The 25,612-nt window shown below is 42.9% G+C and overlaps 2 protein-coding genes and 8 non-coding genes across 11 annotated transcripts; 2 read left to right on the top strand and 8 right to left on the bottom strand.

Moving 5' to 3' along the window:
• Window positions 1-535: 535 nt before the first annotated feature.
• Window positions 536-607, bottom strand: trnae-uuc (transfer RNA glutamic acid (anticodon UUC)). Its single transcript has one exon. It is a non-coding gene; the product is annotated as a tRNA-Glu (tRNA).
• Window positions 608-860: 253 nt separating this feature from the next.
• On the bottom strand, window positions 861-932 carry trnae-uuc (transfer RNA glutamic acid (anticodon UUC)). The gene has a single exon. It is a non-coding gene; the product is annotated as a tRNA-Glu (tRNA).
• A 572-nt stretch (window positions 933-1,504) lies between these two features.
• On the bottom strand, window positions 1,505-1,576 carry trnae-uuc (transfer RNA glutamic acid (anticodon UUC)). The gene has a single exon. It is a non-coding gene; the product is annotated as a tRNA-Glu (tRNA).
• Window positions 1,577-1,829: 253 nt separating this feature from the next.
• trnae-uuc (transfer RNA glutamic acid (anticodon UUC)) lies at window positions 1,830-1,901 on the bottom strand. The gene has a single exon. It is a non-coding gene; the product is annotated as a tRNA-Glu (tRNA).
• Window positions 1,902-3,116: 1,215 nt separating this feature from the next.
• trnae-uuc (transfer RNA glutamic acid (anticodon UUC)) lies at window positions 3,117-3,188 on the bottom strand. The gene has a single exon. It is a non-coding gene; the product is annotated as a tRNA-Glu (tRNA).
• Window positions 3,189-3,441: 253 nt separating this feature from the next.
• Window positions 3,442-3,513, bottom strand: trnae-uuc (transfer RNA glutamic acid (anticodon UUC)). The gene has a single exon. It is a non-coding gene; the product is annotated as a tRNA-Glu (tRNA).
• Window positions 3,514-5,021: 1,508 nt separating this feature from the next.
• Window positions 5,022-5,093, bottom strand: trnae-uuc (transfer RNA glutamic acid (anticodon UUC)). Its single transcript has one exon. It is a non-coding gene; the product is annotated as a tRNA-Glu (tRNA).
• Window positions 5,094-6,370: 1,277 nt separating this feature from the next.
• trnae-uuc (transfer RNA glutamic acid (anticodon UUC)) lies at window positions 6,371-6,442 on the bottom strand. The gene has a single exon. It is a non-coding gene; the product is annotated as a tRNA-Glu (tRNA).
• A 192-nt stretch (window positions 6,443-6,634) lies between these two features.
• psma5 (proteasome 20S subunit alpha 5) lies at window positions 6,635-9,422 on the top strand. Its single transcript, XM_060069608.1, has 10 exons — window positions 6,635-6,745; window positions 7,017-7,060; window positions 7,355-7,421; window positions 7,524-7,650; window positions 7,771-7,838; window positions 7,934-8,041; window positions 8,392-8,450; window positions 8,535-8,637; window positions 8,922-9,008; window positions 9,161-9,422. The coding sequence occupies exons 2-10, from the start codon at window positions 7,032-7,034 to the stop codon at window positions 9,236-9,238; spliced, it is 726 nt and encodes a 241-aa protein (XP_059925591.1). The 5' UTR covers window positions 6,635-6,745; window positions 7,017-7,031; the 3' UTR covers window positions 9,239-9,422.
• A 777-nt stretch (window positions 9,423-10,199) lies between these two features.
• LOC132471231 (sortilin-like) lies at window positions 10,200-25,485 on the top strand. 2 transcript variants are annotated; one of them, XM_060070359.1, is made up of 20 exons: window positions 10,200-10,561; window positions 14,952-15,014; window positions 15,485-15,558; window positions 15,705-15,807; window positions 16,014-16,175; window positions 16,326-16,399; window positions 17,127-17,176; window positions 17,291-17,418; window positions 17,529-17,673; window positions 18,256-18,411; window positions 18,912-19,024; window positions 19,317-19,419; window positions 20,620-20,788; window positions 21,916-22,100; window positions 22,411-22,600; window positions 22,881-22,997; window positions 23,188-23,296; window positions 23,425-23,537; window positions 23,838-23,964; window positions 24,065-25,485. In XM_060070359.1, exons 1-20 carry the CDS (start codon window positions 10,304-10,306, stop codon window positions 24,077-24,079), a joined length of 2,454 nt encoding a protein of 817 aa, XP_059926342.1. In that variant the 5' UTR covers window positions 10,200-10,303; the 3' UTR covers window positions 24,080-25,485. The 2 variants fall into 2 exon arrangements, with proteins under 2 accessions (XP_059926342.1, XP_059926343.1); XM_060070360.1 differs by having other exon boundaries at window positions 10,475-10,561; window positions 14,952-15,388; window positions 15,427-15,558.
• The last annotated feature ends 127 nt before the right edge of the window (window positions 25,486-25,612 follow it).

The raw sequence follows: 25,612 nt of genomic DNA, 5'->3' as shown, positions 1-25,612 counted from the left end.
TAAACTTTCTTTGTTAATTGTCTTTTTGTAGTTTGATTGCATAATTCAAGGCCTCCCATATTTTCAGAAATTGTAGATATTACGCAGAAAATCTAATGCATCTGTAAGATTTGTTGCGAGTGGCATATGTATACTTTACAACTGACAAGCATTAATCTTTGTTTATTGGCAGCGACACAATATGGCCACGAAGAGATGCACCCAATACTACTTGATCCCATAGCGGGAGTCTAATCCGGGCCGCCTGGGTGAAAACCAGGAATCCTAACCGCTAGACCATATGGTACTTCTGTTACTCCAGAATTGTATTATTTTTTGTCTCTCACTTTCTTTGTTAATTGTTTTATTGTAGTGTAATTGCCTGTTTCAAGGCCTCCCATAATTTCAGAAATTGTTGATATTACGCAGATGATCTTATTCATCTGAAGGTTGGGGTGAGACTGGAGTATGTATACATCACAACTGACCTGCGGAAATCTTCGTTTGATGGAAGTGCCACAGCATGGCCACGAAGAGCCGCACCTAAAATTTCTAGTTCCCATACCGGGAGTCGAACCCGGGCCGCCTGGGTGAAAACCAGGAATCCTAACCGCTAGACCATATGGGACTGAATTTAATCTCTTAAAGTTTTATTGCTGAATTTGATTATTTTTTGTTTCTAACTTTCTTTGTTAATTGTTTTATTGTAGTGTAATTGCGTAAATCAAAGCCCCCAATAATTTCTTACATTTTGCATATTACGCAGAAGAGCTTCTGCATCTGTAGGTTGTGGTGCGAGTGGAGTATGTTTACATTACAACTGACAAGCGGAAAGCTTCGTTGAATGGCAGCACCACAGCAGACGCACCTAAATGTACATGTTCCCATACCGGGAGTCGAACCCGGGCCGCCTGGGTGAAAACCAGGAATCCTAACCGCTAGACCATATGGGAATTCTTTTAACATTTGAATTTGATTATAATTTGTTTAAAAACTTTCTTTGTTAATTGTCTTTTTGTAGTTTGATTGCATAATTCAAGGCCTCCCATATCTTCAGAAATTGTAGATATTACGCAGAAAATCTAATGCATCTGTAAGATTTGTTGCGAGTGGCATATGTATACTTTACAACTGACAAGCATTAATCTTTGTTTATTGGCAGCGACACAATATGGCCACGAAGAGATGCACCCAATACTACTTGATCCCATAGCGGGAGTCTAATCCGGGCCGCCTGGGTGAAAACCAGGAATCCTAACCGCTAGACCATATGGTACTTCTGTTACTCCAGAATTGTATTATTTTTTGTCTCTCACTTTCTTTGTTAATTGTTTTATTGTCGTGTAATTGCCTGTTTCAAGGCCTCCCATAATTTCAGAAATTGTTGATATTACGCAGATGATCTTATTCATCTGAAGGTTGGGGTGAGACTGGAGTATGTATACATCACAACTGACATGCGGAAAACTTCGTTTGATGGAAGTGCCACAGCATGGCCACGAAGTGCCGCACCTAAAATTTCTAGTTCCCATACCGGGAGTCGAACCCGGGCCGCCTGGGTGAAAACCAGGAATCCTAACCGCTAGACCATATGGGACTGAATTTAATCGCTTAAAGTTTTATTGCTGAATTTGATTATTTTTTGTTTCTAACTTTCTTTGTTAATTGTTTTATTGTAGTGTAATTGCGTAAATCAAAGCCCCCAATAATTTCTTACATTTTGCATATTACGCAGAAGAGCTTCTGCATCTGTAGGTTGTGGTGCGAGTGGAGTATGTTTACATTACAACTGACAAGCGGAAAGCTTCGTTGAATGGCAGCACCACAGCAGACGCACCTAAATGTACATGTTCCCATACCGGGAGTCGAACCCGGGCCGCCTGGGTGAAAACCAGGAATCCTAACCGCTAGACCATATGGGAATTCTATTAACATTTGAATTTGATTATAATTTGTTTAAAAACTTTCTTTGTTAATTGTCTTTTTGTAGTTTGATTGCATAATTCAAGGCCTCCCATATCTTCAGAAATTGTAGATATTACGCAGAAAATCTAATGCATCTGTAAGATTTGTTGCGAGTGGCATATGTATACTTTACAACTGACAAGCATTAATCTTTGTTTATTGGCAGCGACACAATATGGCCACGAAGAGATGCACCCAATACTACTTGATCCCATAGCGGGAGTCTAATCCGGGCCGCCTGGGTGAAAACCAGGAATCCTAACCGCTAGACCATATGGTACTTCTGTTACTCCAGAATTGTATTATTTTTTGTCTCTCACTTTCTTTGTTAATTGTTTTATTGTAGTGTAATTGCCTGTTTCAAGGCCTCCCATAGTTTCAGAAATTGTTGATATTACGCAGATGATCTTATTCATCTGAAGGTTGGGGTGAGACTGTAGTATGTATACATCACAACTGACATGCGGAAATCTTCGTTTGATGGAAGTGCCACAGCATGGCCACGAAGAGCCGCACCTAAAATTACTAGTTCCCATACCGGGAGTCGAACCCGGGCCGCCTGGGTGAAAACCAGGAATCCTAACCGCTAGACCAAATGGGAATTCTATTAAAATTTGAATTTGATTATAATTTGTTTTAAACTTTCTTTGTTAATTGTCTTTTTGTAGTTTGATTGCATAATTCAAGGCCTCCCATATTTTCAGAAATTGTAGATATTACGCAGAAAATCGAATGCATCTGTAAGATTTGTTGCGAGTGGCATATGTATACTTTACAACTGACAAGCATTAATCTTCGTTTATTGGCAGCGACACAATATGGCCACGAAGAGATGCACCCAATACTACTTGATCCCATACCGGGAGTCTAACCCGGGCCGCCTGGGTGAAAACCAGGAATCCTAACCGCTAGACCATATGGTACATCTGTTACTCCAGAATTGTATTATTTTTTGTCTCTCACTTTCTTTGTTAATTGTTTTATTGTAGTGTAATTGCCTGTTTCAAGGCCTCCCATAATTTCAGAAATTGTTGATATTACGCAGATGATCTTATTCATCTGAAGGTTGGGGTGAGACTGGAGTATGTATACATCACAACTGACATGCGGAAATCTTCGTTTGATGGAAGTGCCACAGCATGGCCACGAAGTGCCGCACCTAAAATTTCTAGTTCCCATACCGGGAGTCGAACCCGGGCCGCCTGGGTGAAAACCAGGAATCCTAACCGCTAGACCATATGGGACTGAATTAAATCTCTTAAAGTTTTATTGCTGAATTTGATTATTTTTTGTTTCTAACTTTATTTGTTAATTGTTTTATTGTAGTGTAATTGCGTAAATCAAAGCCCCCAATAATTTCTTACATTTTGCATATTACGCAGAAGAGCTTCTGCATCTGTAGGTTGTGGTGCGAGTGGAGTATGTTTACATTACAACTGACAAGCGGAAAGCTTTGTTGAATGGCAGCACAACAGCAGACACACCTAAATGTACATGTTCCCATACCGGGAGTCGAACCCGGGCCGCCTGGGTGAAAACCAGGAATCCTAACCGCTAGACCATATGGGAATTCTATAAACAATAAAATTTGATTATAATTTGTTTTAAACTTTCTTTGTTAATTGTCTTTTTGTAGTTTGATTGCATAATTCAAGGCCTCCCATATTTTCAGAAATTGTAGATATTACGCAGAAAATCTAATGCATCTGTAAGATTTGTTGCGAGTGGCATATGTATACTTTACAACTGACAAGCATTAATCTTTGTTTATTGGCAGCGACACAATATGGCCACGAAGAGATGCACCCAATACTACTTGATCCCATACCGGGAGTCTAATCCGGGCCGCCTGTGTGAAAACCAGGAATCCTAACCGCTAGACCATATGGCACTTCTGTTACTCCAGAATTGTATTATTTTTTGTCTCTCACTTTCTTTGTTAATTGTTTTATTGTAGTGTAATTGCCTGTTTCAAGGCCTCCCATAATTTCAGAAATTGTTGATATTACGCAGATGATCTTATTCATCTGAAGGTTGGGGTGAGACTGGAGTATGTATACATCACAACTGACATGCGGAAAACTTCGTTTGATGGAAGTGCCACAGCATGGCCACGAAGAGCCGCACCTAAAATTTCTAGCTCACATACCGGGAGTCGAACCCGGCCCGCCTGGGTGAAAACCAGGAATCCTAACCACTAGACCATATGGGAATTCTATTAATATTTGAATTTGATTATAATTTGTTTTAAACTTTCTTTGTTAATTGTCTTTTTGTAGTTTGATTGCATAATTCAAGGCCTCCCGTATTTTCAGAAATTGCAGATATTACGCAGAAAATCTAATGCATCTGAAAGATTTGGTGCGAGTGGCGTGTGTATACTTTACAACTGACAAGCAAAAATCTTCGTTTATTGGCAGCGACACAACATGGCCACGAAGAGATGCACCCAATACTACTTGTTCCCATACCGTGAGTCTAACCCGGGCCACCTGGGTGAAAACCAGGAATCCTAACCGCTAGACCATATGGTACTTCTGTTACTCCAGAAATGTATTATTTTTTGTGCCCAATACTTTCGTATATTGGACATATTACACACATGAGCGTACGCTCAGAGTCACCACAACAGAAGGGTGCGGTGCAAGTTGAGTCCGTTTGTATACAGTAGGCCTACAACGGTCATGTGGACATCTTCGTTTCATCGTCGCACAACAGCATGATAACAATAGGTGACCAGGGCCTACCTAAAATGACTAGTTCCCATACCTGGAGTCAAACCCGGGCCACCAGGGTGAAAACCATTAATCCCACTAGACCATATGGGAATTCTATTAAAATTGAATTTGATTATATTTTGTTTCAAACTTTCTTTGTTAATTGTCTTTTTGTAGTTTGATTGCATAATTCAAGGCCTCACATATTTTCAGAAATGTTAGGTATTACGCAGAAGATCTTATGCATCTGTAGGATGTAGTGCGAGTGGCGTATGTATACTTTACAACTGACGTGCGGAAATATTCGTTTCATGGAAGTGCCACAGCATGGCCACGAAGTGCCGCACCTAAAATTTCGAGTTCCCATACCGGGAGTCGAACCCGGGCCGCCTGGGTGAAAACCAGGAATCCTAACCGCTAGACCATATGGGACTTTTAAAACTCACTTAAAGTTATTATTGCTGAATTTGATTATTTTTTGTTTCTAACTTTCTTTGTTAATTGTTTTATTGTAGTGTAATTGCGTAATTCAAGGCCCCCAATAATTTCTGAAATTTTGCATATTACGCAGAAGAGCTTCTGCATCTGTAGGTTGTGGTGCGAGTGGAGTATGTTTACATTACAACTGACAAGCGGAAAGCTTCATTGAATGGCAGCACCACAGCAGACGCACCTAAATGTACACGTTAATTGTAGTTTAATTGCATAATTCAAGGTGCCCAATACTTTCGTATATTGGACATATTACTCACATGAGCGTACGCTCACCACAACAGAAGGGTATGGTGCAAGTTGAGTCCGTTTGTATACAGTAGGCCTACAACGGTCATGTGGATATCTTCGTTTCATCGTCGCACAACAGCATGATAACGATAGGTGACCAGGGCCTACCTAAAATGACTAGTTCCCATACCGTGAGTCGAACCCGGGCCGCCTGGGTGAAAACCAGTAATCCTAACCGCTAGACCATATGGGTATTATTGAAAAAAGAAATTGATTATATTTTCTTTTAAACGTTTTTTGTTAATTGTCTTTTTGTAGTCTAATTGCCTGTTTCAAGGCCTCCCATAATTTCAGAAACAGTTGATATTACGCAGAAGATCTTATGCATCTGTAGGATGTGGTGCGAGTGGCGTATGTATACTTTACAACTGACAAGCGGAAATCTTCGTTTAATGGCAGCGCCACAACATGGCCACGAAGAGATGCACCTAATTCTACTAGTTCCCATACCGGGAGTCAAACCCGGGCCGCCTGAGTGAAAACCAGGAATCCTATCCGCTAGAGACCATATGGGACTTCACTAACTCTCTTAAAGATATTATTGCTGAATTTGATTAATTTTGTTTAAAACTTTATTTGTTAATTGTTTTATTGTACTGTAATTGCATAATTCAAGACCCCCAATAATTTCTGAAGTTTGGCATAGGCCTATCACGCAGAAGAGGTTCTGCAGGTTGTGGTGCATGTATACATTACAACTGACAAGTGGAAAGCTTCGTTTAATGGCAGCGCCACAGCACGACCACGAGGAGAAGCACCTCAAAGTACTAGTTCCCATACCGGGAGTCGAACCCGGGCCGCCTGGGTGAAAACCAGGAATCTTAACCGCTAGAGTATGCCTACAACGGTCATGTGGATAGCCTCGTTTCATCGTCGCACCACAGCACAATAACGATCGGAGACGAGGGCCTACCTAAAATGACTCGTTCCCATACCGGGAGTCGAACCCGGGCCGCCTGGGTGAAAACCAGGAATCCTAACCGCTAGACCATATGGGACACTAATTTAAATATTGTTATTTTCATTATAAATGATAATAGTTATAGTGCTACATCGTCTACATTCAAAATATGAATTTAATTAAATTCTTCTTCCTACATAATTAAGATGAATACTGCATAATCACACAGTAATATTAATATTACATAGGCCTACACTCGACCTACACACAACTCTACCAACTTTCAGTAGGAACATTTCTAAAACTGCGTTCCGTTGTTCGACGTCGGATTAGTTTATATGTAACACCCCCGAAGCTTCCTCTGAAACAAGCGAACTCATTCAAGTATCTGTTGCAAGAGGTACGTGGGTCTTTTTTATCGTCTTGGATTAAACGAATGGCTTTTTTGATTAATTCAGCAATTTTATTATCGGAGCATTGAATGGAAATGTTTCAACCCTGAAACGTATGAGCTATTGGTGCCTGGTGTATTGCTTTGCACCAGTTAGCCCGCATCGCTAACTGTAGCGGCTAATCGTACCCTCAAATCTGAAAGCACACCAACTCGTCGACCATTATTTATGAATTGCTTCCTCTACAAAATGCTAATGTATAATTATCTTTTTTTCTAGGTTTGAATTTCAAAGATGTTCCTTACCAGATCGGAATATGACCGGTAAGTAATCCAAGCTAGAAGGCAAAGTGCTTTGTCATTGATTTGATGACAGGTTAGCAAATGTTGTCACATCGAACACAACTTAAACGTTTCCTCTTAAGTATTTCTAGGTTTTCAATGCGAAGACCTTATTTCCTTTTTGGTTGTATATCTTAATTACCATAGGCGCTGTTGCAAACTCGTTTTCCAAACTCGCGTTATTACTTTTGCTTTCACTTTCATCTACTTTTGCTAAATCCTTGCACGATGTGTTCTTACCCTACCTGATAATTATAACCAACGTCTGTTTTGCAGTGGGGTGAATACTTTTTCTCCAGAAGGGAGATTGTTCCAGGTTGAATATGCCATTGAGGCCATCAAGGTAGGCTCATGTCAATCATATGTGTAATGAGATGAAGGCAGGAAAGCCAGAGATAAATCTGTCGGTTCAGTTTCATGATTTTCTGTGGTCCATCTCTTCCAGCTGGGATCCACAGCCATCGGTATCCAGACCTCAGAGGGGGTCTGTCTGGCTGTTGAGAAGAGGATTACCTCTCCTTTGATGGAGCCGAGTAGCATTGAAAAGATTGTGGAGATTGACACACATATTGGTAGGTGCAACCCTGTTGATAAGCTTTGTTTTATTTAGGCTTTGCAATCTAGCTGTATTCATACAGGATGTTATGGGAAGCTTTTTATGGATGTTGTTTTAATGAATATGTGGTTCACAGGTTGTGCGATGAGTGGACTAATTGCTGATGCTAAGACCCTCATCGACAAAGCCAGAGTAGAAACACAAGTATGACTGTCTTTAATAATTAAGAGAAGTTTGCATTTATGCTTTTTTTTTTTTTGCTACTCCTGGTTTTCTTACTTTGTTCCTTGTTTTTGAAGAACCACTGGTTCACCTACAATGAGACGATGACTGTTGAGAGTGTGACCCAGGCTGTGTCCAACCTGGCTCTGCAGTTTGGGGAGGAGGATGCTGACCCTGGTGCTATGGTCAGTCCTCTACATCCAATGGGACAATTTCTGGGACAATCCACCTTCCAGGCCATGCCATAGGCTGTAGAAAAATTTGATGACAGAATTTTAATGTCAAACTATTATGGGTTCAAGTATTAATCTGTCTGAACAATTTTTTTTAAGATGTGAAAGATGTTGGATCACAATATGTATTATATTATCAAGGAGCATAAGGAAACGGCGAATGCTTTGTTCTGTCATGCCGTAACATTTTCCGGTTCATTTGCGTGTCTTGGAATAAATAGCATTCATGATTATTATGAATGTGTTAACTTTACTAATTTTCTTCCTGTTATAACTATGTTGCTGTGTTCTTTAACCTAAAGAGTCGGCCATTTGGTGTCGCACTGCTCTTCGGAGGATTGGACGAGAAAGGACCCCAGCTGTGAGTACCGCTAACATTTATCTTAAGTTCTATAACCTCTTTGTGGTTCTCGTATTAATGTGCCCTCTCTCTTGGTTGATCCAGCTACCACATGGACCCCTCAGGCACCTTTGTGCAGTGTGATGCTCGGGCTATTGGCTCAGCCTCAGAGGGAGCCCAGAGCTCACTTCAGGAAGTCTACCATAAGGTACATGTACTTATGAGTAACCTCTTAATTACTATTTCACAAAATTAATTAATATTGAGTAAATAAGTGTAGGGCTTATATGATGTGGTGAAAAGAGGGTACTTTTAACCACGAAAGATCTAAAAAGTATGGATTTCAATTGAGCCGACTGGCTACAAGACATTTAGCTGTGTTAAATTTTCCAAGCACACAATATGTCCTTGGATAATAAGGTATTTGCTGTTTTCCAAGTAGCCATCCTCCTGGCTTCACATTCTGATTGTGAGATGTTCATCCTCTTTCAGTCCATGACGTTGAAAGAGGCCATCAAGTCGTCCCTCACCATCCTGAAGCAGGTCATGGAGGAGAAGCTCAATGCCACCAACATTGAGGTTAGCTGCTTTCTTCCATCTTCCAGACCGATATGTTGCTGTGGTTCTGCTGGTTATATACAGCAACTTGCTACTGATGGGATGAATCCTTCTACATTTGTGTTTATTGTCAACCCTTCAATTTAACACCAACCTGCCCGTCTCTTCTTCAGCTGGCTACGATAGAGCCTGGTAAAACCTTCCACATGTATTCCAAAGAGGAGCTGGAGGAAGTCATCAAGGATATCTAGAGTGCAGCAGCAGTGATCTCAAGATTTATCTTTGGAGCTCCAGAGCCGGATGGGTCCCGCTTCATCAGACGCATTTCTCACGATCTTTCTCTCTTTCTCGCCCTTTTCTCCTGGAGTCAGAATTTCCCAGTTATAATGAGATGCTTCTTTTTGTAATGTCGGCATTTCCTTCTCCTCTCTGGATTGTACAGGTCTGTCCAGGCGTTGGAACAATTTGACAGTTAAAACATGGGTATTGTGGGGTAGGGTTATTTTTTTTGTTTTGTAACGGAGCAATGCTGAAAAATTAAACTTGTCTTCTAAAAAATTATTGTCTGAACTGAGTCTTATTGTGTTGAGTTATATGAATGGCAATGGCAATGACAATTATAAAAAAATTAAATCTATAGAAAATGTAATCTACATTTACACAAAATGATGGCCCAAAGACATTTTGAAGATTGAAATTTCATAGAATAAAAGTTAATATTGTGCAGATGGAGATAAATTAGTGCAAAGTATTTTGAGTCTTTACCTATGTCTATTATCTGAAAGATTGAAAAATAATATTGCCTGCTAATTCTTTATTTGTTCGGCAGCACAGGTTTTTGCGTATTCCTGCATTTAAATGCAGTAACCTAGCCCACGGTTTTCAATCAGTTTTCCCTGAATGCTCAATCCATCAAGGCATTAGTGGTGACCGAATGAGCTCTGACACTGGAATCAAATTACCACATTAACGTTTTCCATAACAAATATAACTAATTTCATCAGTGTGTTGGATTTAAAACTAATGTCCTATTTCCAGTTAAACCTAATCTTGGTTGACAATCATTCAATGTCCACTAGATGGCGGGTCAGCTCTGCAGTGTGCGTGCATGATGGAAGACCACTTGCGGAGGGGTCGACCAGAAGTCCAATGAAAGTGCAGACTATAATATGGTCAACCAATCCTGTGCTTTGGTGGATGGGCAGTTGAAATAGCGAATGCTAATGAGGGGGTATGTGTTGCGAGAAGCGAAGTTTGGAGTCAGAAAAATGAGTTTCTCATAGATCTTGAGTGAAAAGTTGAAGAGCATTATAAACATGTTTTCTATATATTGCATTTTTGCTTTCGGGGTGGTTTTCCCACTACTTGCCAAGGATTTTCCAGAAGCAGAATACTTCGCCGGCGGGATACAGGGAAAGGGTTTGAGACACTTAAGACCGAGGGATCTTATCAGTGGTGGGAACATAACAAGCTTGGGACATTCAAAACACAGTATACGAAGCGCAGAAGTGACTGGGCTAACATGCACATCTTTATCTGGAATAGAGTCTACGATAAAAAACAACACGCATACTGTAAGTGTTTCTACATCTGTCTGTAGTCATATTGAAGTGTATCTTATCGCAAAAGCTAAGAATTGTGGCATCCGACATGTGAGCGTGTGCGCATGTGCGTGCGGGTGCGCGCGTCATCCCTCGTGTGTGTGTGTTCGTGTGTTCAAGAAGCGGTAACGGTGGTAGTAGTGAATGTCGATGAACTCTAGTGCACCTTCATACTTGGCTCGACGTTGGTTTAGATAACGTGGTTTAGACCCCATGTAAAACACATTCAGGTCAATGTTTATGAGATCAGAGCTATTACGGTGTAACAACGATCATACCCGTGCATATATTGGAACCTGATTGATGCATACTAGACATACAGAAATAGGTAATACATGAATTTAATGATGATTATAATTTATTTATTACAGACCTACAGGACCTACCTATGGAGCATGGTGGTCCAACGGAATAAACAATTATACATGCAGTTGATTGATTTGGCAAAAGTTTAAATCAGAGTTGAACTCTATACACATTAACTCCCTTATCACGTGGCACAGAAGCATTTGGTATGATAATATTTCATGTATCCGCAAGCATAAGCCAGTCAAGTCTGGGTGTTTTATAACGGACTTCTATTCGGAGGAGCAGCCAGAGGAATGTTCAAGAATAATATCCTAGACACCAAGAATCTCTCTCTCTCTCTCTCTCTCTCTCTCTCTCTCTCTCTCTCTCTCTCTCTCTCTCTCTCTCTCTCTCTCTCTCTCTCTCTCTCTCTCTCTCTCTCTCTCTCTCTCTCTCTCTCTCTCTCTCTCTCTCTCTCTCTAAAAAGATGTGTGTGTGTGTGTGTGTGTGTGTGTGCTTTGAGTTTGTGCAACAAGTCTGTGAGGCAGTAACAAAACAAGGAAAAGTCTGATGTTGCATCTTTGACTGTGACTACCCCTACCCACACCTGGAGCAACTTCTGACCGTGGAAGCGATTCTCCATGCTGCTTGGTAATAGTAAGCAGCCTTGGGCTATACTCTTGTCGGCCTTGATCCACACTTCCCCATAAACATTCCTCACATCTCTCCCTGGAACTAGTGTGCCAGCCTGGACTTGCTCTGTGTTACATTCCCTAATCAGAGCCGTTGGTCAGCCCCACTTCAATGCATTATTTGGAAACTTAAAGTAAGACTACATGTATCATGGTAGGACTACGCGATATATACTTTGTGTGCAGAGTATATCATCTCACTTGTTATCATTGTCCGGATGATTAGAATTTCAATGTTGTCCACCATATCACTGCTATAGCTGCACATGATTATTCAAAACAACTAATTCGAAGCCAATATAGAGTCCATATAAGACTCCAAGACACTTTTCATCCTTACCTAGGCGGCTTTTTTGTCACATATTTTTTGTACTGCATTTGTAGCTGCACATTAGGGAGGAGACAGACATGTGGTGGAAAGAGAAAGTGCACTTGTTTTCTGTTCTGTCTGCTTTCCTCCAAAACACGTTCTGTCCTCAACGTGGATCTGAGCTGTGCACCAAGAACAGCATCAGAGAGTGATGTTCCACATGGTGTTTGTTTGTAAAGGGGGGTGACATAACGACCAAAGGAGGTGGGGGGGGGGGGGGGAGGGGGTGGAGAGACGACAAAGAGTCAAAGAGTTTTTGGAAATTATGACCTTTACTTTGGCAAAAGTAAAAGACTTGAGGCCAGGTAACAGGAAGCCAAGGGACATTTGTGTGTTGTTGTAGTTGTTTTTATTTCTTACGTATAGGTAGATAGATCACACACACAGTGCAATTTGAAGATGCTTTTATTCTGATGATTGCATTTTCATTCTATAACAATTTCTTGCATCAAATTTTGACTGAATAGTGTAAAAGAAATAGATGCTCCTAGAGAGTCTGTCTTGAGGGACGAGGTTGGTTCCCGCAAGATACGGTTGGTTCCCGCCAACCGTAACTTCCCTGAGCTCAGCCCCTGCCTCGTCTCCCCAGATCAGAGGCTGGCAGGCTGACCTCCCGCCTCTGATCTTTTATTTGTGCAAACATTGGTGGAGCAGGAAGACCTTTACCTGAAGCCCGCTGGAAGAAGGGCCTCATTGTGTCCCCCTCCGATGTGTGAGAAACCGCCTGGCTCGGCTCCAAAAGTTCACTCCCACCTATATGTGTGTATAGGACTCGTGTGTGTGTGTGTGTGTGTGTGTGTGTGTGTGTGACGTGTGTGTGTGTGTGTGTGTGTGTGTGTGTGTGTGTGTGTGTGTGTGTGTGTGTGTGTGTGTGTGTGTGTGTGTGTTAGAGAGAGGGGGAGAGAGAGAGAAACTAAGTGTGCAGAGTGTGAGCTTGTGCTGCCTAAGGATTCCATTCAGAATGATCCATGCTCTTGCTGTCTGGAGTCGGACATAGGCGTCGACGTCAGTCCATTGATCTGATCAAATGACAAATTGATCAACTGTCTTCATCAGCATTCCAACTCGAGAGAGTGCAATTGTAAGTCAGGTTGTACTTTGGTTGTACAAGTTTTACAAGTTACCTCCTTTCCCGTTTTCTAACAACAATTGCAATACGAAAGTAAGGTAAAATCCTTGCACACCATACTGCTCTGCCCGTTGTCTCATTGTAGAACAATATTTTTTGTTACGTTTTACTTTCATACATACTTTAATAACAAAAGGTTTATTCAGTGAGGTGTAGTTTTATGGTTTGTGGTGGCTTGTTGAACCCCATGTAAAATCCTACCAGCAATTAAATACAGAGGTTCAACAAACACAGTAATTCAGTCAACTTTGCAATATTGGGAATTTGGCCTTTTGAAATTTGGACCACCCGTTGCTTTCCCTCCCTTTCCCAAAGGGAGGAAAGCATTTACCCAAACACGGTAGGAAACGTACAGATAAACGAACAGGCACTTAGCTTTAGGTTTCTTAACCGGATCGAAGCAGGTTGTACATCTGTTTCGGAGAATAAAATGTGATATAAAAAAAAGGAAATCCTCATAGGATTTAAATCCTCTCAGATTTGTGTCTTAAACCATCCTAATGTTGTGAAAAGCATAACATTTACCGACGTCCCAGTTTGCATCCTGTATTTAAAGAGATATTTCAACAAATAATGCAGTCACCACCCTGGCAGTTGAAGGAAGACATTAGGTAATGGATGGTGTGATAAACAGGTCCATGTGAGAGAGTGATGGAAATGGTGTGTTCACAAACTTGGCAGGAGCGCTGGCCGTTTCCACTGGACCTCTTCAAGCAGGAGCTTTCTTCTCTTTCTCTTCCTGCGGGCAGACGTGGCAGACTCCTGAAGTTTTACAGAGCGGTCCAGACTGATCCTCACCTTGTAAACCTCTCTCTCTCTGTGTCTCCCTGTCTCCCTCTCTCTCTCTCTCTCTCTCTCTCTCTCTCTCTCTCTCTCTCTCTCTCTCTCTCTCTCTCTCTCTCTCATTCTCTTTCGCTCTCGCTCTCCGCACAAATAAAACGAATGTCGGGATGCAGCCAACTTCGCTGTTCCAATGTCCAGGCACTTTCTCAAGCTCATTGTGCATGTCTAAGGGACTGTTTTGTTTGTATCTGACCACTGGTTATACGGTAGTTCTTAGGTGGGTTGCTGCAGATGAACTTTCAGGTTTTTTAAAAATCAATAGCAAATGCTAAAGGACTTCTTCGAGCTAGGCTAGGCTGGCTCGCTACATGCTTTTCCCCAGTTAATCTCCTTTCCATGCTTTGTAAATCTTGAAAATATTGTGATTGGGGGTGCATGCATCTGTGCTTGTGTGTGTGTGTGTGTGTGTGTGTGTGTGTGTGTGTGTGTGTGTGTGTGTGTGTGTGTGTGTGTGTGTGTGTGTGTGTGTGTGTGTGTGTGTGTGTGTGTGTGTGTGTGTGTGTGTGTGTGAGAGAAACATGGAGAGTGCAGGGTATGGGGTGGGGGGCTCTAAGGGCATCAGTAATGGACTTGTTCTCTGGCTGTAGCTTTGTCAGTCAGTCAGGAATGTAGGTCACACACACAGAGTGCATCCAAATGACCAACTTACTTTGGAAAACCTTTCTCTTCTTTTTGCTTTGTGTTGGCCGACATTGAAAAGACAGTGTGAAAAGTGATTGTGTGTATGTGTGTGTGTGTTTGTCTGTGTTTTGTGTTGTTCATGTAACCTGGCGCACACAGTTTTGCCTCCAGACCAGGTTGGCCCTCCATGTTGTTGATGGTTGTGTTTATTTGTGTGTGAGAAGCCAGTACTCATACATTTTTACAACTTATCCTAGCTAACGGAAATCAAACAGCGTCACGTGACACTTTAGCTTCCAAGGTAAACTCTCATAAACAAATCACATTCCTGCGAGACTGATTGAAGGTTTGCGATTTATGTGGACAATTCTACCCTCACCACCACTGACCTCTCACATGAAAACCTTTTCCTCCCTGCAGTTCACCTTCAACGTGCGGAGCATGGGCTCCCTATCGCTGGCCTGGGTGGGAGATGGCGTGGGAGTGAGTCCTTCCATATCATTAAACCTACCGGGACTACAGCTCCATGCGGCTGCCTGCATCAACCTTTGGCGTTCAGGGCAGTCTCTGGCCCCACACACATCACCTCTCTCATCCTGTCCTGTCAGATGTCCCTGTCAGAGTTCCACATGAGTTCCACGCAGTTCCACTGCGTGGAACTCATCCGCAGCCCAGACTCTTTTCATGCGTGCATTCCTCGATGGTGGAACGAGCTACCTAGCTCCATTTGAACCGCATATTATGCAGCTGCGCTGCAGGCTGTCCATTTGATTTCGTAGAAACTTGGTCACGCAACACTTGTTTTTTTGTAGTTGTTCCAATTTGGATGATATGCTTGGAGGAGTACTCTCAGAATCCTTTTCACCAAATATGAGTATGAACGATGTCCATGAACAGGGTGCTGAATGAGTTTGTGCATAATGGTTTAATAGCCGGTCTTTGTCCCCACACAGGTGCTGTTGGTCCTGACCACGTTTCAGGTGCCGATGTTTATGATGCAGTTCGGTCAGTCCAGCCTCTACAGAAGGTGAGAGGAGACACCCGGCCCCCTCCGGAGAATAGAGGCTGGGTGGTCCACAGGAAATTGACATTCAGCATTCAGCTAGCCTTAGTAACGATGACAAAAACCAAGCAACTAACCCAATAACTCCTCTGACTTTGTCTCTGTGTCAGTGAAGACTATGGGAAGACATTCAAGGACGTGACCCACCTGATTGACCACACCTTTGTCCAGGCTGAGTTTGGCATAGGCATCAGCCCCGATCACTCCGGCAAGGTTAACCAATCCCTATAGGAGCTATGTGTTTGCATACTTTAGAACCCATCACATTAAATACAATGAAATACTTAGTTTGTCATTGTTTGCTTGTGTCTGCACCACCATACATCGTGTTGCATGCTTTTACTTTTGGTTGTCTTCAGAGTTCTGAAAAGCATATGGTATTCAGTGGTCCTTTATCTCTGATATCTGTTTGTTTCCAGGTCATACTGACGGGTGATCGGTCAGAAGTCGGCGGCACTCGTGTGTTTCGTTCCCGGGACTACGGTCTGAGTTTTACTGCGTCCGACCTGCCGTTCTTGCCCCTCATCCAAATGCTGTACAACCCAGCCGACTGCAACATTCTCCTCACACTCAGTATGACAGTATGTCATTGTGTCATTCTTATTTTTATCGTATGTGTTGGAAGTTAGGACGATGTTTTGGCAGAGTTTTTCAATAAGAAATAATTTGCCATATATTTGAGCATTCAAGTATTTGTAAAAAGTTACTAAGACGTTATCCCTCTCAACCAGTTGGACCTGTGGCTGTCTGAGGACTTTGGCGCCACCTGGAGTAAAATCCATGATAGTGTTTGTCTGGTCAGATGGTAAGAACTTCGTTTAATTTGAATGATGCCACTCGCTATTTTAACTTTATAAAATATTATTGTTCAGTGTCAACAATTGAGGAATGGATTTTTTAAAGCTGGTTGTTTAAATAGTTCTTCGTCTATTAAATAATAGAACATTCAGGAATATTAGATTAGCAATTTCCAATTTGTCTTTTGAAAACATCCTTTTCTATTTTTGCCTTTCTCCCTTTTCTCCGAGCCAGTTTTTTCTGCTCTTGACTGACTCTTGCTCCACGGAGGAAGCCGAGTTCAGTCAAGGCTGTGTGTGTGGTGTCAGACTGTGGCTGTCAGCACTGCCCTTCTGTGGGAACATTGTGATAGGCCTTTGTTCACCACAGCTGTCCCTTATGTACCTCCAACAAAACGGAGAGCATTAAAGAGAGAGACGCTTGCTGTCAGGCTGAATCATGACTTGTGCCCCTGTTGGTCCCACAGTTGTCAACCACCAAAATCATTATCATGGGGAAAAATACTTCCATGTGCTATTTCACAATAGCGGTGGCGTCAGGATGGATAATTAGGGCAGTGAAGGCCTCACTTAACAGCCCACCACAGCCACAGTGTCTTAACGACCAGTTACACAACCCATGACCGGATCTTAATGTGAAAGCCGATGCACGTTCGTTTTTCCTTTGTTTCATTTGTTCATTTTCATTTGCGTTTCATCCCTTTTTCATCATTCTTCTCTTCTCTCCACCGACAGGGGTACGCAGAACAGCATCTACCTAACGACAAACCGTGACGGCTCATGCAGTGAGTTAACCATTGTGCTGCACTCGATGGGAACGAGCTGCATAATAGAGGGAATAGAACAGAGTGATGTAAAACAGCCTTAATGCATGCAGTGCCTGGACTTGTGTTCCACAGACGATAAAGGAATGCTGGAGTTGAAGAGGAGCAGAGACAACGGGAGAAGTTTCCAGACCATCGCCACGCGGGTCTTCTCCTTTGTGCTAGGAGGGCGCTTTGTGTTCGCTTCCATCATGACTGGTTTGGTATGTGTATAACGTATATATAGAACTATATGTGCCCGTGTGTGTGTGTGTGTGTGTGTGTTGGTGAGGTTATACATGTGTGTGTTTATGTGCATGTGTATGTGTAACAGGGCACCGAGCGCATGATCCACGTGTCAATGGACGGAGGAGACGTCTGGAATATGGCGCAGCTTCCTGTGGTCAACCATGAGCAGTTCTACTCCATCCTGACAGCCAATCAGGACATGGTCTTCATGCACGTCGACGACCCCGGAGGTCAGACTCTTTGCAGATTGGTTGCAGATCGCAGTTTTTATGTGTGTCTTATGTCACCTTTATTCAAACAGAGAGCTCAATTTAGTCCCAGGATTCTGTAACAATGAGGCCTAATATACAAACATAAAAACTCATACACAGCGGGAGACCCGGTGAGGAGAAACATGGATAAATATATAACAGATGAAAGAGAATAAAAATGGATTCATCAAGATACAAGGAAAATGCCCAAAGGGATCAACATGTCAAGTTTAATGTGCTGCAATTTAATCCAACAGTGGGGGTCACGAACTTTAATAGCGGTTTTCACAAGTTCTGTTGATGCTCTGGGTGCTGGTAAAACCAAACAGCTGGAGCAAGTGTTTAAAATGCCCGCTTTCTGATGTAAAGTGGGGATCTAATGTAAATCAGGTGTGGTTCCAGGGACAGTGTTCTGTGGGACAAACACTTCCTGCCCTTCTAATTGGTTCTTACATACCCATGATGGGAGAGGGAGCGGGAATGTGGTAGTATAAAGCACCTAAACGGATACCAGTCCCCTTCCAATGTGTTCTGCACTTTGTGTCCTGGGGGGGGGGGAAGACTCCGGGGTGGGGACCGTCTACGCGTCGGACGACCGAGGCGCCGTGTTCTCCAAGTCTCTGGAGCGCCACCTCTACACCTCCACGGGCAGTGACACCGACTTCACAGTCATCTCCTCCCTCCGGGGAGTCTACATGACCAGCGTGCTCACACAGGGTGGGACCATGTGACACACACACACACACACACACACGCACGCACACGCGCACGCGCACGCGCACGCGCACACGCACACGCACACGCACACGCACACGCACACACACACACACACACACCCAAACACACACAGGCGCATACACTTCATAAACATGATTCAATTAGATGATGATGATGTTGGCCATTCAACAGTGGTTTATTGATATATTTTGTCACTAATTACTTAGGTACTTAGGTATTAGGTATTTAGCAGACATGGAAGCAACTTAAAGTGAATTTTTATGGATGTTAGATGTAGATATGACAAACAAAGATCCATTTCTGCTGGGAGTCAAAACACATTTGCCACTTGAATACCCTGTCCATAATTTATATCTTTCTTTCTTTGCAGTTGTCCATTTTTCACAGAGATTATTTATTATTGAGACGTACATGTTGGCTTTATACTTGGAGAGTCTGTAACTGTACGACGATGTTTGTCTGCTGTTACCTGATCACAGAAAACACAGTGGAGACAGTGATCACCTTCGACCAGGGAGCCAAATGGCAAGCTCTGCGCTCGCCTCAGAACGGCCACTGTGACATGCAAACTGCTGCGAATAAGCCTGAGAGAGTGAGACACACACACGCACGCACGCACGCACGCACGCACGCACGCACGCACGCACGCACGCACGCACGCACGCACGCACGCACGCACGCACGCACGCACGCACGCACGCACGCACACACACACACACACACACACACACACACACACACACACACACACACACACACACACACACACACACACACACATTGGGATTGCTAATTTGCAATGGTTGAATGGTGCAGGCCCTTTTCAATACATGGTGTGAATGGTGTCGGAAGGTGTACTGCAACAAGTCTGTGTGTCTTTACAGTGCAGACTACACCTCCACGCCTCCTACAGCACCACGCTCAAGATGAATGTTCCCATGCTGCCTCTCTCACAGCCCAACGCTGTGGGCCTCATCCTGGCTCATGGTAGGTCATATACACACACACACAAACACACACTTGGACACATCATGTACATACCTGGGTAGGCATTTTGCCCACCTTGTAATACATTTTGGGGAATTTTGGATAATTTCCAGGGCCATTTTATCAATCGTTGGGAAATACCTTACTATGTTGCTTGACAGACCAATAATCAATGACAATAAGGAAAATAAAATATGGAGCTGCTTTTCAAGTTTTGAAAAGGGAAGAATATAATATTTTACTTTATTTTGTCATCCCAAGGGCCACTATAAATTCATCTTAATGCCCCGAGCTCCCATTAATATCTGACACTGGTACACACACACACACACACACACACACACACACACACACACACACACACACACACACACACACACAAACACACACACACACACACACACAAACAAATTGGTAGACCCATAAACACACAGACATATTCAAACATTGACGCTAGCTACGTTTCCATCCCCCTGATTTTATGCACATTTTGAAATAACGAATCAGTAAACGGTGATGGAAACACCAAAATGTGCATAAAAATGCTCTAATTCGCAAAAAGGTTTTTCCGCTCGCTTGAGGTGGTTTTTGACTTATGCAAAAGAGAGTAAATGCGCAAAATGGGAGATGGAAACACAGATTTCGAAACAGCTGTGACGTAGCGAACATTGAACATACAGGACTGACAACGTCTTTCCGATTTGAGACCCTAGACTAGTATCTGTGGTATAAAGGCTGCGAAGAATTTCGAATTATAAATATGTACAATGTATCCTTTAAATACGTCCATGGAACAGATGGCCAATGTGAATAATAGGACCGCTGAAGAGGTTAAACTTTTCCTTGCTCTCATCGAAGAAAAAATAATTACAGCTATTTTAGATGGAAAACAACAAAGCAATTCCACTATATATCAGGACCTAAGAGAGAGCATGTTATCAAAAGGATACGACAAGCCCTGAATGTGTGTCGTTTTCCGCTCCAACCACTTGATGGAAACGCACCTAATTCGAATTTCTTTTTTGCGAACTTTCAAAAGATTCGCTTCACCTTTTAGATGGAAACGTGACTACTGACACAGACAATGTATTTGAATTTGAAGAACACACATGAATCAAGTGTAACTGCTTCATTCATTCATTCATTGGTGCTTTAGTACTTGTCCCTGATCCTCGTCCCCTCATGCTTTTCTGGCTCCAGGCAGCATGGGGGACTCAGTGTCAGTGCTCTCCCCTGACGTGTACGTGTCGGACGACGGAGGCTACTCCTGGCTGCTGGCCCTCAGGGGCCCCCACCACTATGCCATCCTGGACTCTGGGGGCCTGCTGGTGGCCCTGGAGCACTCCAACCTACCGATCCGCCAGATCAAGTGAGCGGACCCTTTGGTTTTGTCAGCCCCATATAAACACAAAGTGAATAGGTTGTTATTTATCAAATGCACAGTGTACCACTGCAGGGACTTAAGTCAAATTTTATTTTATTAATTTTATCTTAATTTAAGTTAAGTAGATAACTTAAATAGATGACCGTGCAAAACGGTCAGTGTGTCAGACTGATCAGATTTTAAAGAGCCAGTGAACCCAAAACCACTTTTTCATTATTCATCATAATCTTTTATTTGACCGTCAACATATTAATGTTCCTCAGCAGTTCTATGGTGTACGCAAGATAGGTTAGCTTTATTGTATAATTATTGTATAACGCCACAGTGTGTGTAGATGATGAAGCTCCGTCTGAAGAGCGAATTATTTTATATACAACATCGCTTATTATAACGCTCATAACAGTTACATGACGACGGTACTAAAAAAGTATCATAAAGTGGGTCGTTACCATGGGGATAACATCCCCCCTCTTTTAGGCGAAAAAAAACCTCTGCGCCCAAAACCCATTTTTTATATCATGTAGTGTTTGGATTCCATCTGAAACAGTCACTGGCTCTTTAAAGAGACAGCTGGATATCATCAGTGGTGCAGTGATATGAGATACATTTAAATTTGATTGCAATATGACGTAAGGCATATGCAAGGCAGTTAATATAGGACCCAAGACAGAATCATGAGCCAGATGACAGGAAAGAGCATCAGTTTCAGACATGTAGGGATCAAGCAACACAGAAAAAGATCTGAGATCTGAGAGACAGTTGAGGGCGCTCCCTGAGACACCCACCCAATACCTAAGCCTTCCAGTCAGGATGCTGTAATCTACAGCATCCAAAGCTACACTACGATCCAGCAGCCCCAAAACAGAGTATCTACCCTCATCACCGGACCTCATTGTGTCTTTGGAGACTCTGAGAAGGGCTGATTCAGTGGAATGCTTCTGACGAAAACCAGTTTGGAATTGGAACGAAAATTGTGTGCAATCAAAACCACAACCACGTGCACGAAGTACACACTCAAGTCACCGAGCATTCTGCAGCGATCCACATAATCTACGGCGTCACTTCCCCAGTCCCGAGCAAATCCCTATACTTCCTGTCCTTGTCCTCCGCAGGTTCTCAACAGATGAGGGCCAGTGCTGGCACGTGTACAACTTCACCAGCGACCCGCTCCACTTCAGCGGGATGGACAGCGAGCCCGGCTCTCGCTCCATGAACGTCAGCCTCTGGGGCTACAGGACCGACTTCAGCAAGTGGGAGGTGATCACCATAGACTTTGGAAAGCTGCTCCACAGAGACTGTGAGTATGTGGTGGGGGGAGATTCCATGCATAGCTGGTGTCACTCTTTATTCATTCCAGAAGAATAACATAAAAGTACAGCAACGCAAAACCAATACAGATATAGTGACTACCAGTAGAATTTTGACATACAGATCCGTACAACTGAAAAATTCCTGGCATGACCAAGTTTTTTGTCACACATGTGTTCAAATCCGTGTCTGCGTGCATGCATCTGTGTGTGTGTGTGTGTGTGTGTGTGTGTGTGTGTGTGTGTGTGTGTGTGTGTGTGTGTGTGTGTGCGCGCGTGTGTGCACACTAATATGTGCAGGTGGTGATGAGGACTACGTGAAGTGGCTGGCCCACTCTGCTGACCTCAGCGACCCCGGCAACGGCTGCATTCTTGGCTACAAGGAGCAATACCAGCGGCTCAAGAAGGACTCAGTGTGCTGGAACGGCAGGGGCTACGCCGTCGCCAAGCAGCCCACCCCCTGCCCCTGCACCATGGATGACTATCACTGGTATAACCTCGTTAAAACTCAATGTGATCTGCTCCTACTGTGTTATGTGTGTCGTACATACGCGGTATAACCAGTTTATAGACAGCAGCTACTATTCAATACCCAGCATGTGAGAGGCAATGTATTAGAAGAAGTACAAGCACTTTTATTCAATTACTCTTCAATTTCCCATTAGCGAGTAGAATAATAAGCCTTTTTCGATCACACACCAGCCATCCACAAACATGAACTAGGTATCAGGCGGCTTGTATTCAGGTAGTCACCGGTGTTCTCCCTGCAGTGACTTTGGCTACTACCGGTCGGAGCCCAGTGGGGAGTGTGTGGAGCAGGAGGAGATGAAGGGCCACCCGCTGCAGTACTGTCTGAACGGGACCACGGAGCAGCTCCTCACCTCCGGGTGAGCGTGGCTCATGGCTCTTCAATTTGACCCACTCAACTCGTCTCCTTTCCTTTTGCTCTGATCAGCGTTTAAGCCATTTCTGTGTCCATGCTGTGCCTTTTGAAACTCTTTTTCCGTCGTTTATTCATCGCCTGGCCCTTGCCTTTCGTCCCGGCTCACGTCTCTTCCAATCCCTCTCATCGTTAAGCTACCGGAGGATTCCCGGAGACCAGTGTGAGGGGGGGTTCCAACCGCACAGGGAGGAGACAGACCTGAGCAAGAGGTGCACCAGCAGCAGTCTCGAGCCCGAATCCCTGGTCAGTCCTGCTGTCTAAATACACACATGCTGTACATTCCTCCAACGTACCTTCTCTCCGTCCCCCACCCGTTGGCATGTTTTTAAGCATCGCTCCCTTCCTGCACTGTTATCACCTGGTGTCTTCAGCTAAAGGTCAGCGTGTCAAACACTGCTGTGATCGTGATGGTGGTCCTCGTTCTCCTGCTGACTAGCGCTGCCACGGGCGTCTGGCTGGTGAAGAAATACGTCTGTGGAGGGAGGTCAGTTCAGGAAAGGCCTTAACCTCTGCAATTATATTATTGCGAATGGCTGTAATTTGTTTAATCATACATCCAAATATAAAAAAAAAAAAATTGGAACACAATTAAAAAATATATATTATTCATTCTGCACACACACACACACACACACACACACACACACACACACACACACACACACACACACACACACACACACACACACACACACACACACACACACACACACACACACACACACACACACACACACACTTACCTCTTACACTTGTGTCCTTTTGCTATATTTGAACCATCAAGGTTCCTTGTGCACCGGTACTCTGTGATGAGGGAACATGCAGAGGCCAATGGGTTAGAGGAAGTGGAACATCTGGATGCTCACACAATGGAATCTGGGAAGACACATTACCATGATGATTCAGATCAGGTAGCCCATCACATGTCTTCAGTGTCTTACTATTGAACCTTATTGAGGCATATATGATGGTGAACCTATTTTCATACATCTGTTCTGTGTGCCGTCACAGGACCTGTTAGAATAAGGCGTGGACGTATCAAAAGGACTTTTCATCAAAGGATCTTCAAACATGTGATTAAAGTGGCATCTTCAAGACACAGCTACCCCTCTTTGCCTGCTGCCAATAAACTCTGTTTCTGAGTGTGTTCGAAATATCTAGTACCTCTGGTGGATAGAGAGCGCATTTCTGTTTCCTGTGACAGAGGAAGTAGCCCACCAGGTGCAGATAGAGGGAGTAGCCCACCAGGTGCAGATAGAGGAAGTAGCCAACCATGTGCAGATAGAGGAAGTAGCCAACCATGTGCAGATAGAGGGAGTAGCCAACCATGTGCAGATAGAGGGAGTAGCCAACCAGGTGCAGATGTCAAAGAGAACTATGGTGGCCTTGGAGAAACAGTGTTTGGTATTGTTTGGTCTGTCGCTAAAATCTCCTTTTCTCTCACGGCCTTGAGTTGGGGGAGAGGGGGGCTGGTGGAAGTCATGTCAGTATTTTTGGGGCCACTCCTGATGAACGATATGCCGACGTTGAACCTGGAACTGGGATGTCCACACAAGTTTTTCCAGCTCTTCAGTGCAGTCATTAATTGTAGCATAGAATAGAACAGACACAATTGAATGATGTTGCTTCAGTCATTGATGCTGTTGGTGAAGGCTGACAAGTTGAAGGCTGAAAGGGACAATCTTGTTATGACGATTTAGGCTGTAACCGAAAAAATAAGTTGACTTCATGATTAAATATTTCTTTGTTTGCGTGGTGGATATGAGACTTGAATTATTACCAAAGCACTTTGATTGTTTGTCTAATGTTAAATATAATTGTTTAAACAAAACACTTGTCCTTTGTGCCAATATCATAAAGAAAATAAGAAAACAACTCTACTTGAAAAACAATAAAAAAATAGTTTGCTAACTATTTGTCTGACCACAGGTGCAGATACAGTAACATTTTCAGTGTCAGAACTTTTCTCACATTAGACACATTCTATTTCAAGCCAAGGCAATATTACAGCAATAAATAAGCTATGGTAACAAATTGATCTCATGTAAAGGCCAAACCTAGGACATTTAGACTGACTTACAACAGTAAGTTAGCATATGTCCAAGCAATTGGTTAGTTATTTACATACAGAACATGTACTTTTTAGGATTTAATTTTGCACTGTAACTACAGATCTGTGAAAAAGCAAATTGATGTTTCCACCTTCTTTTAATTTAATTGTCGTTTAACTGTTTGTGCCAACACATTTGACTTCCATTTGTTATTGCATCAATCTTGCATTTCTGTGAATATGAGAAAAAAAAATCCCCATTATTATTCCATAGTAAAGACATTTAACAATATTCTTATATTTAGAAAATATACCATCATTTATATGTACGCGTGTTTCTGTTTGACTAAAGGCAAATAAAACTGGCTACACTGTTATCACACTCTGCTGTACAGACTCTTTGTTTTGCAATTTGATTTACATTTCTGGTTCTAGGCTTTATATGTGATGTTATCAGTAGTGTATATATCAGTTCTGATAACAGATATTGAGATATGTCCGGAAAGGTT

Source organism: Gadus macrocephalus, chromosome 13, assembly GCF_031168955.1.
Source record: "Gadus macrocephalus chromosome 13, ASM3116895v1".
Lineage (NCBI taxonomy): Eukaryota > Metazoa > Chordata > Actinopteri > Gadiformes > Gadidae > Gadus > Gadus macrocephalus.
This window is presented reverse-complemented; position numbering and strand designations above follow the sequence as displayed.